At 42.0% G+C, this 11,866-nt stretch overlaps 1 protein-coding gene across 2 annotated transcripts in view; it reads right to left on the reverse strand.

Annotated features, from left to right (window-relative positions):
• The window catches only part of raraa (retinoic acid receptor, alpha a), a 111,276-nt gene that overhangs the window by 52,043 nt on the left and 47,367 nt on the right, over positions 1-11,866 (reverse strand). The window contains exon 1 of one of the 2 annotated variants that reach the window (XM_037691365.1): positions 490-1,084. The exons of the other annotated variant lie outside the window; for it this stretch is intronic. Within the exon in view, the coding sequence (XP_037547293.1) occupies positions 490-667 (178 nt within the window). The 5' untranslated portion in view covers positions 668-1,084. Of the gene's footprint in view, positions 1-489; positions 1,085-11,866 lie in introns of those variants that run through there. 2 annotated transcript variants of the gene reach the window in all.

Below are 11,866 nucleotides of genomic sequence, written 5' to 3' on the forward strand. Positions count from 1 at the left end.
AAAAAAAAAAAAATCACCATGGACCCATGAACAAAACTGCACATGTAAGAAAAACTGCATAAAAACAACTGAAATGCTATTTATAGGAATGACAGAAGGGCTTCCTCACTCCTGGAGCTGACACAACACCGAGCACATCATTTAAATGTGCACCTTGAACACGAAACCTGTGCATTATTTTAATAAACATAAATCACTGGTTGGACTGAAAACCATTGCTGCTGCTCAGGGACGGTCTGCAACAGACCCAGATTACCAGGGACACTAAGGATAAGACTGGCAGAAAAGTTTGACCTGATTAGGGCTGGCGTGGCTTGCAAAACAATGTTTGCATTAGGAGCATATTTTAGGATACAAAAACCCCAAGGCATTTGGACATGGAGGGAAGTGGGTCTGCTTTACGTCAGGGAAGAATCAAGCTGAATTAAAAGTCGCTTATATTTCTGAACACTTGAATTCATGGACATGGGGACCTAAGGAGACACCTACAGTGATTGGATCCGTTCCAGTGCTGGTTCCTGATGGACGTGCTGTAGGGATGGGGCGCTCCGGGCACCAGTCCTTTCTCTGGGATCAAACATCCTCTGCTCTGGTTGTAATAATCCATCATTAGAAACGGGTTCGGGCTGGGATTCAGTCCCACAACGTCCACACTCTCGTACATCATACGCAGCGGGGGGAGGAGGAGGAGGAGGGGGGAGGAAAAAAAAAACAACAACAAAACGCTATGAAAACACGCGAAGGAGCCTTGTGCGGCTTTCAGCAGGATGTGGCGGAGCGGCGTCAACACGCAGGGACGAGGGATGCAGCCAAAGCCAGCGGGTGCACGTGAGCTCTCGGCATGTCTCTTGGCTGGAGGACACAACCCGAGCGGTGGGTGAAGTCAGCCGGATCCGATCCGATCAGTCTGGGGGGAAAAAGGAGCGGTGCGCATCGTGTCCCGGGGCTGGAGCCGCGCGCACTTCCAGCGCAAAACGCACACACGCATAAATATATAAATATATATGTGTGTATATATATATATATATATATAGATATGTGTGTGTGCAGCTGCTCAAACACAGAGCAGCATCTGAGGATTCATCCACACGACGGAAGAGAAATCCCACAGAGGAGGGGGACAAAGTCCCGGCGCTGCAGATGGGGGTCGCAGAGTTGCAGTTCGTCCTTCTAGGGGTTACAGTCCAGTTAGCGTCCGGAGTACTCCTGAACCCCCCCTGTGTCTCTCTCAGATCTACTTTACCGAGCTCTCACGCGCGTCCAGGTGCGTCCGAAGCGCGCAGCACCGCCTGGTCTGGACCTGCAGCCTCGGATCGTTCCCACAGCAGAGCGAGCAGATCCTGCAGAATGTGACGAGGCGCAGCAGCTGAGCAGCTCTGGCTCCTCCTCCCTGCTCCTCCCCCTGCTCCTGCCTCCCACCCCCCTCAGTCAGACGTCGCTCCTGCTCGTTAACCCTTTCAGGGGCGGATCGCCTGCTCTCCACACAGGCCCTCCTTCAAAACTGAGCAGCAGGGGCTTTAAATAGTATTTGAGGACATGATGGAGTTATATAAGCGCACTAATTAGTCTTTCATATCTTTACACTGGAGTTCATGGACATAATGAGAGCTGCCACTGAATGCTTCTCTCCGGCTCCCTTTTTCTCCCCTCACCCCTGGAAGTTCCTCCTCAGCTCTCAGATAAATAGAGCCCCCCTCTCAATGTTCTCATCAGCCCTTATACCCCACAGATTTTTTTTTCTCCTCTTCCTTGCCTGTCTCCCTAATTTGCCTAATGCTATGCTGCTGAACTTTTCCTGAACCCAGAGAAGAAGGCAGCCTCACCCCCTGTTGACCCACTGCTTGACTTGCCTCCTTCCCTGGCTGCACATTATTCAAGGTTTCCCCACCTTGTTGTACACCTAGAGTTAACACTGTTGCACGTTTTCCTCGAGAGCCGCCCATTCAGGTGCCTCGGTTACACAAGCGGTACAGAGAAATCAAAAGTAGCAGAGTGGCAGAGTCACGGTAACGGGCACTTTTCTCACGGTTCGCTTGCAGCTGGAGTTAAAGTGCAGGAAGTTTAGTTGCCTCGTTGGAAAAAAAAAAATAAAAAAAATGCTATTGTCTTTCCTCTGCAGCATTCCAAACAACATTGTTGAGCTGGTCATGCACACAAGCAGCTGTGTTAAAAAATATACAGCCAAAAGTCATCACGAGACTCAAAATACATTTCAGGTTTCAAAACTTGAGTATGAACATGTCAGCGATACCAAAAGACGTTCAAATGATTCACTAACTTATCACCAACAGATTTACACAGCTTGAGGGCTTTTTTTTTGTGTTTAATGGCTGAAATCGCTTCGTGTATCCACCTGACTTAAGATGACCTTTTCTTTTTTCCATGACATTTATTATATAAAATACAAAAAAAAGGAGTTATGACTAAATCGAACATGACTTACTAATTGTAACATCCTTGACAAAATACAAGCAAGAGCAGCTCTGAGTAGTCAAATCTGCAAATTCTGACGTGTGTTATTTTGAACAACCTCATTAAAAAATAATTTAAAAAAAGGATTTAACTCCAATTGAATGAGTTGAGGATGAGAAAATTGGCAGCCCATGACCACAGACCAAAATGGATTGAAGTCATCTTTATATCACTGTCTCAAAAAATCTATACCAATTTAATTAAATCTTATATTGTGTTTGTTTTGCTGTTCAAAGTTTAAAGAAAGCTTCACTCTGGTCTTGGCGCGTCAGTCTGGTCAGAATTGAACTCTGTTTATTCAAGCTGAGGGGTTACATTTCCAAAGAATGCCACTTTAAGGGTTCTGAAACTATCTTTAAGATAAAATCAATTTTTTATATATATTTTTTTTAAAACAGGATTAAACTAAGTTTCAATTATACCTGTCGCAATAAACAATAAATCAATTAATCGCATGATAAATGAAAATTATCGACATCATTTTCATTTATCGGCTTTATCGTTTTTTCCGTCTATTTACTGAAGACAACGGAGACAAAAGGCGGTGTTTTTCACTGACCCCTCCCCTTCACTTTTTTCTTTAAAATCAGTTTTAACCGTCCAAAATCGTGTTTTTGGATCGTTAAAAGCAGCTAAGCTAAGCTAACAGGCCGACCTCGAGGGGGGGGACCTCCGTCTTGTCGAAGCTCCAAAATTCACAATTGAAACAAGTGCTTTCGTGTAAAAAGTTGTTTTTCTCTGCAAAAAGAAGCTGAGAACTTGTTTACTGATGTTTTTCTTAAAAACTTTGTGAAAATACTATGCGAGCTCAAACCACACCAAGCGTCCGCCATTTTGAGAACCGAATAAAGAAAGGAGAGACAGCCTATGTCACGTCAAGGGGCCTCCCTCCCATTTATTTTTAAAGAGGCACGCTGCTCGCTCCCTCACTATCCATCCTTTGGTTCAAACAGTCTTATACTGCCATCTAATGGTCGATAAAATGTACTACACGCAAAACAAATTAACCAACATTTTTTCTTAAATTTGCAATTGACTATAATATTGTTTGAAATTTGACAATAATTAGTAATTATTGTCAAATTTCAAACAATATTATCGTTAAAAAAAATTGCAATAATTTCTGAGACAATTAACCACCCAGCAAAATTTGTTATTGTGACAGGCCAAGCTAGTTTCAATCACCTTTTTTGGAGTTACTAAAGGCCAGATCAGGTGATTGGCTACAATACACATAAACTAAAAATCTACATTGTTGGAAAATATTTACTGTTAATCTTTTTCTAAAAAGAAAAACAAACAAAAAAAACTGAACCTTTCTGTGATTGATTATGTGTTATGTTTGCTGCAGATGAACTTATCAGCACAAATGTAACACATTGTTTCTACTGGAGACTGAAAAACAACTATTACCATAGCAGTATGCCATTCCCCTAAAACAATGGTAAATAAATATGCATTGTTTTGATGTTGCAATATGTGTAAAAGCTTTTGAAAATTACTTGATTAGAAAGAAAAAGTAACCAAGTAACCTTTTTAATTATATATGCATCAATGTGGACAAAACCCTGAGTGACTTGTGTTGAAAACGACACCACCGGCAGAACAATCCCTCACCTCCCCCGCTGACCTACACCTGAGCCACAGGCCACAGCTGGGTCTGACCAGTGCAGGTTTTCAAAAGGATTATCAGCATGGAGACTGGCAGGGGTGGGGGGGACACTGCCCGCTCCACTCCCACTGACTGTAACACTTATTTAATGCAAACCCCCAGTGTGTTTACCCTGCCTGATAAGAACCAATATGCAGGGATAAGTCAAGGCGACCCCTCGCCTGCATTGATAGCCAAACATTCCTTGACAGGATTAGCCCGATGAGTAATGGCTGTCAGGAAATGCTAATTTTCCCGGCTGTTTTCTTCTCCGAGATGAGATTGTATAGGACAAGCTAACAGATAACAGACTGTTGATCATTAGTTCAGAGGAGTAAAAGCTTACAAAAGAAAAAATGAGGTCATTTCGCACCAAATTTTCACATGAAATTTAGACAAATAAGTGGGTTTTATGTAGGGGCTGGGTGATATGGACCAAAATTAATATTTCAATATTTTTAAGATAGATGGCGATATACAATATATATCTCAATATTTTTTCTTTGCATTAAATAATAACAAAAATATATTTCTGAGTCAAAGTTTTGTCCCAATGGTCACACAGGCACATTTATTAACAAACAGTTCTAACTGTACAAAATAAATGTAAAAAAAAAAAAAAACTATTTACATATATTAAATAATAATCTTCTTCAGCCACACCGCCTTCACGACGTTAGTAAGCGTGTGTGAAGCAGCACGTGAGGGGCTGTTTGTATTCAGTGAAGGAGGAGGGCAATGTTGCCAGATAGTCGAGATTTTCCAGCCCACAAACCTGTTAAAAACCAGCACATCACACAAAAATCCACCCAATCAATATATTGTTACAGTTTATTTACTGTTTAAACATGAACGCACATCAGTACAAGCCAAGGTAATTTAACAATATGTGGCAAAACGCAACAATCCAACAAAAATCTTCCCAGAGTTCCCAGCAAAATCAGAATGAAAGCCGCCCAATTGGCAATAAACCATCCAGTCTGCCAACACTGGAGGAGAGGCCGCGTGAAGGTGGCGGCGCAGACGGGCTGAAAAAGAACTACACAGATTTTCAAGTCTTACAGTGAGAGGTAGCGCGACTTTAATAAAGAAGTGACTTATCATATCGTTAAAGACACGGTCCTTAGCGGCTAACAAAACGGTAAAATTAGTTAGTTCCACAGTGGAGACTGGGACAGTGTCTTTAGCGATATAAGCTGCTGCTTCATTTATGTCATGCTACGTCTCTCTGTTCCTCTCGTAAGGCACAGCTCGGCTAAATGAGTTTTGACCTGTGGTTTGTACAATACAATACAACTTTATTTATAAAGCACTTTAAAACAACACCGTTGGCCAAAGTGCTGTACACTAACACATACAAGCATAAAAACTACGAACTCAACAAATCCCATAAAAGTAATGAACTACCAAATCATAAAGCAGCAAACAGTAACAACAATAAAACAAATAACATAAAACAGTAAAGCCAACATTTCAAGCTGCGTTAAAAGCCAAAGAGAAAAAATGAGTCTTCAGAGCAGATTTAAAAACAGGAAGTGAATCAGCTTGTCTGACGTGCAGAGGCAGCTCGTTCCACAGTTTAGGGGCAGTGACTGAGAACGCTTGGTAACCTCTCAGTCTCCTGTTGGACTTTGGGACAGCCAACAGCAGCTGATCAGCTGACCTAAGAGAGCGTGAGGGATTGTACGGCTGGAGAAGGTCGGACAGATACTGTGGAGCGAGACCAGGAAGACATTTGAATACAAACAAAAGAATCTTAAAATTAATCCGGAAACGAACTGGGAGCCAGTGTAGCGATTTTAAGACAGGGGTGATGTGCTCTCGTTTTCTGGTGCCAGTTAAAAGACGAGCAGCAGCATTCTGAACCAGCTGAAGTTGAGTCAGTAATGACTGGCTCAGACCCACATAAAGTGAATTGCAATAATCCAGACGAGTTGTGATGAAAGCATGGATTAAAATCTCAAAATGATGTTGTGACAGGAATGGTTTCACCTTGGCCAGTTGTCTCAGGTGATAAAAGCTGGACTTGACCACAGATTTAATCTGAGCATCCAGTTTAAAATCATTGTCCAGCCTCACACCCAGGTTGGTTGCCGTCTCAGTCAGATGTTTGGTTAAAGGACCCAGATCAACATGGACTTTGGAACCATCACTGGGCTTAAACAGCAAGACCTCGATTTTTTTCTCATTAAAGTGTAAAAAGTTCTGTGACATCCATGCTCTGACTTCTGCCATACATTCCAGGAGTTGGTTCAAGGTATACTGTTTATCTTGTTTCAAAGGAACATAGATTTGGCTGTCATCGGCATAAAAATGAAAAGAACTACCATGTGTCCGGAGAATATATCCCAGAGGTAGTAAATAAAGAGAAAACAGAAGGGGGCCAAGTACAGATCCCTGAGGTACTCCACATGTGAGAGGTGCTACAGAGGACTCCAAAGAACCAAAGCGCACACAAACGCTTCTCTCTGTTAAATATGATCTAAACCACTGTAGAGCAGGACCCTGAATGCCCACCCAGTTCTCTAGACGAGACAGGAGGATCTGATGGTCCACTGTGTCGAAGGCAGCAGTTAGGTCCAGCAGCATCAGAACTACACAGTGACCAGAGTCTATGGCTAAGAGAATGTCTTTAAAAACTTTCAACAGTGCTGTCTCAGTACCGTGGTGAGTTTTAAAACCGGATTGAAACAGTTCAAGAAGGTTGTGGTCGTTTAAGATGTTAACTGACTGTAAACTATTTTCTCCAAGATCTTCGACACATTTGTCTCAGGGAAGGAGGCTGAAAACAGTCCGAGCTGCAGCTTCACACATGCTTCATACTCCACTTATAAGCTGAAGTTGGAGGCACAGACGGGAGAAAAAGAACTACAAGGATTTTCAAGTCTAATAATACTCGATGGTTGCGATAGAGCCATTTTAACCAGCGTAAATTGAAAAACTTGCAATGCATTGAGTATATTCGATACATCGCCCAGCCTAGTTTTATGCTTAAAAAAATCAATCGTTTAGCTTTATTAAATAGTGTATATTCTATGTTGTCTGCAGCTGACATAGAATGTGAGATGAGTTAAATATAAACACATATGTTTGCACCACATTGGTGCTAAAAGCACAGTGCCCTTACTCACTTTTACACAAACAGGAGGCGTGGTGTCGTCCAGATATGCAGTTTTAAGTAGTGCGCCAAAGTTTCAAAATCATAGACACAAATGTAGCCCTGATGCATGCGCAATAATCCAGGTAGATGAATCTAAGAAGGTTGAGTCAGGTTCTCTGGACAGAGGACCTGACTCAACCTTGTTAGACACAAATGTAGAATTGATATGCCAAGTGTCACCTACACACAGTGATTTAGTTATACTTATACTGCCGACTCAGAAGTTCGACAATTTTGTCCCAACATTCCTTCCTTCCTTGTGCCTCACAAACAATACAGAGGTACAAGGGAGCGACCTATAACAGGATGAGAAATATGGACTTTACATCTACACACGAGACTATTTAGGAATCTCCATTTAACATAAAATTTATGTCTAATGTGGGAGGAAACAGAAGCACTGGAGGAAAAAAAGAAGCTGTCAGGCCAAAAGAAGAACCTGAATTCTTAACACATAGGTGGTGTTAAATGTGGTTGTCTGAGATTGAATGGCATGAGATCTCACAACAGCAAAAATATTAAAAAAATGATCTAATCATGCATCAAATTCCCAGAAATATGCAAAAATAATATGTTCATTCAAAGACAAAAACAGGCTATGTTTGTGTTTCTCTGTACTTGATCAAACAATAGAGTATTTTGCATGGCATAGTGGGAAGAGAGCGCACATTGTAGCTGGTAATTCTAGGCGTTCAGCTGTACATCGTTTTGTGGATTTAAGCAAGAATTAAAGAAATATAAGTAAGTGGTAAGTCTGCAGGAGCCGGAGAAGAAGTTGTTTTCTATTACAGAAATAATGCGGAGTCATTGAAAAATTGTAAAGAAAGTTAATTCATTCCAAAATGCTAAAATTTACCAACACTAAAAGTCATAACACTTTATTTACAGAATAATTTATAATAAAAAATAAACATGCATAATAAAAAACATAAAACATGCATAATACAGAACAATTGACAATAACATTGCACTAAAGCCACATCTGTGCACCTAATATTATGTTTATTGCTGCTGCACTATGTGGCTGTATCATGTATGTCAATAACTTACCATCATAATTCAGTTAATATCAATGTCACTCACTACCTGAGCAATAACCTGTCACACAACCTGTGTAGTTTATGTTAGTTATGCGCAATATATATCACGTGCATTTAAGCTAATATTACTATCAGTGAAATACTTATATATATAAACTATAAACTTATAAACTAAATAAAATAACATACTGCAGATCAAAATGCAAAGCTGAAAGAACAGTGGACATTATCAAAACTTTGAAAAAAGACCAATCACTTATTTTGTGTATTTTGTGTTCACATATTCTGCTGTTTGGACATGTTTTGTTTCAAAAGCATGACAAAGAACTTGAAGATGATCATTGTCTCATCTGAAGATTCACAAATTTCCCAAGTATGCTTCAATGCACTCCAACACTCCTGAAGCAGTGTATGAGCACACACTGATGCATCGCAACTCATCACATCTTCATGACTGTGCGACGGCTGTGTGGGAGGAAAAAAAAATGGAAAAAAAGACAGTAGCCACAAGAGGTTCAGACTACATTAACACACCAGTACAGGTGGCTGTACATGCTCCAGCATCAACATGCACCTCACTCCTGAGAACACGAAAAAGTACTTTAGTGCAGCCAAGTCAAAGATTAGACTGTGTCTAGATGTCTTAAGCTGTCGCTGAGAGCCATGTCTCAGATGCAGGGCTTCAAAGGATGGCTGCCCTGAATCAGGTCAAAGCGATAGCGAGTTGATCTGAGCAGCAGCGAGATGTGGAGAACTCGCAGAAGTAGACGGTTATGCAACTAGAAAATAATTTGAGGAATACCACAAGTGGTAAACATAACGTCCTTGGTTTGAAGCAAGGCTGTAAACGTGAGTCCAGTAAAGAGAGGTGGGGGAGAGGATTTCTGCTGGGGATTCAAAGAGTTTTATAGGCGGGGTGGAGAGGAGATTGCTGGTTGGACCTTGAGGGTGTCAAAGTATTTTTACTACCCCCACTCTTCTTCGTTCTCAGTCCAATCAGGGGTGTTAGCAAGCAGTAAAAAGTGCTTCCCCTGCCATTCCTTCCCCAAGGAGATGAGCCGACAGGTTAGAACAAACAATAGGCTGTTTGGTCATCTGGATTATTGTGCATGATAAAAGGAGGAGGGAGAGCTCCCTCTCTGCAAACGCACAAAGTGGAGTAAATAATGTCAGAGCGGATCTTGGTTTAGCTAATCAGTGGGAATTTGGTTTGATTGTCTAGCAGATTCTGGAGATGATCCACCAACATCTGCAATCAGCTGTGCCTTGACCCTTGTGTTCCTGCACTCCAAGGATCTTTTCTCTGTGGATATAAACACTTGTTGCACAGTGTACTCTTTATTGGAGTGGACATTCAAATCAAAACACAATCAAAATGTCTTAAAGCCATGGGAAAATCTGCTGAGCTCTAGCTGCCTGAAGACACTCAACAAGCTTACGAAGCAAAGAAAAGAAAAAGAAAAACAGACCAGACCTGCCATATCACTAGGACAACACTTGGCTTGGGTAAAAGCCATCTCCTGACAAGATAAGGCCAGACAAGTTGGAGTTAGAATAGCCAGGGCCTAATTTTAGAGTTCCTGTCTGCCTTAGTGGCTACAACACAAACATAGGAGTTAAATGCCGCTACTCCTCCCCCCAAGCACTCCTGCACATGTGCCGGCAGATGGCTAATGCCCAGACGATAAAAGAAGTTGGGACAAGCCTCGGCACGGCTTTCTATCTTTTCTAAATCTTTTCAGCGACCTAATAAAAAAGCACAGCAGGGAAAGATAGAAAAGGAGACCATCAGAGGGGGAAGTACAGTTAAGATTTAAAATGCGATGGTATCTGAGAGGCAACAATGGACCCCTAAGATAACGATTGTTTCTGTCCAGGGCTTGTTGTGAACGTCAGCAGCATTATCCTACAACTGTGATGATCCGCACCATAATCCCCCCACCCCCACAAAGCATAGTAGCCAACTTCCTCATGCTATGATCACATCTCCCTTGAGTGGATGCCACTGAGCGTCAAGGTGAATGTTAGCTTTTAAATCTACCTGTAACCCCACAACCTGTCTGTGACCACCGCTTTTCTCTCGCTGCCCTCAGAGTTTCTGAGTGTTTGCACATCTGGGTTTAGCACCGGCCAAACCCAGCAGCTGTGCTTCCCGACAGCAAGCCATTGCGTAATGAGGGCCTGACCCTTTCCACGTGAGAACAAGCTTCAGGTGCTGATGAACGATGCATAGCTTCCATCTTGTTTCTGTCAGTCTACTGGAAATGCCCACATAAACCCTGACCCAAAGTTAAACTGTTCGATGGAGCTCAAAAATGGTGCTTTGCTGTCGTTTCTGTGTTTGTGTGTGTCTGTCTTTTCCAAAAGACCCTCTAAGTGGCTACATGGATCTTTGTGAAAGTCTCCCCCCCACCCCCCCAATCATTAGCCCTTTAATGTTCTTCCGAAAGCAGATTCCAGCATTTATGGTACAGGCCTATATCTGCCCATAAAGCCTTTTATTGTTTAGCTGAGCTCTATAGTGGCTGTAACCTGGTTTTCTCATTTTTCATGAGGACCTTCACTATATCACTGGGGGGAGGACAAAGCTGCACACCATCAGTGTTTACCAAAGTATGGCCTTCTCATAAATCCATCGTGGCCAGCGGCATTCTGGAAATACCTCAGCAGAGGGAGAGAAGAAGAGAGGAGGGGGGGGGGGGGGGGGAGACAAAGCTTATCACATACTTCGTAATCATCTACACTTTACAGCCTTGAGTCTAAGAGCCCATCTTCTCAATGATCATTAGGGTCCATGTTCCTTTGCAACGGGTCCATCACTCAGCATATCAAGAGAAGATTGCAAAAGATGTTACCCTGGAGGAAAGACATCTTGATATCAGTCATCCTAGACTTGAAATGGTTCCCCATTAGCTGTCAGAAATGGGCAGATGTACGTACAGATGGACACAGAGCTAATTTTATAAGAAAGATGAGCAGGACAGGAAATAAAAGGCAGTGGCAAGGGGAAACCAAGGTCGCTTTTGGTTGGATCAAAAAGTTCTGGGGAGAACACACTTAAGACCTTTATTTTATTTAACCAGGGAAATCCCATTGAAATCACAGATCTCTTTTGCAAGGGAGGCCTGGATCTGAAGGCAGACTAGAACATGCAAACTCAGCACAGAAAGACCCCAGGTCCAACTGGGGATTGAACCCAGGACCTTCTTGCTGTGAGGCAACAGTGCTAACCACTGATCCATCGTGCTGCCAAAAGACTGTTTCTGCTTACCTTTGCAGGACCAGTAAAAAGTAATGTAACAGCTAGTTGTGCTTTTTTCTACTTTTGACGGTTTAAATTGGTGAAGTTTTGTCCAGTTGGTATATAAAAATGAAGACTGCTGTGTGACATGAGTGTGGAAAAACTAAACTAATTATTAACAACTAAAAAGGTTGAATCATGTCATCTGGACTTCGTTTTTTTGTTAAAAAGAAACGTTTTGCCCCTCATCCAAGAGACATGATTCAACCTTTTTTGTTGTTATATACCTGGATGACTGAGAA

Source organism: Nematolebias whitei, chromosome 17 (genome assembly GCF_014905685.2).
Source record: "Nematolebias whitei isolate Nwh7 chromosome 17, NemWhi1, whole genome shotgun sequence".
In the NCBI taxonomy this organism is placed as follows: Eukaryota; Metazoa; Chordata; class Actinopteri; order Cyprinodontiformes; family Rivulidae; genus Nematolebias; species Nematolebias whitei.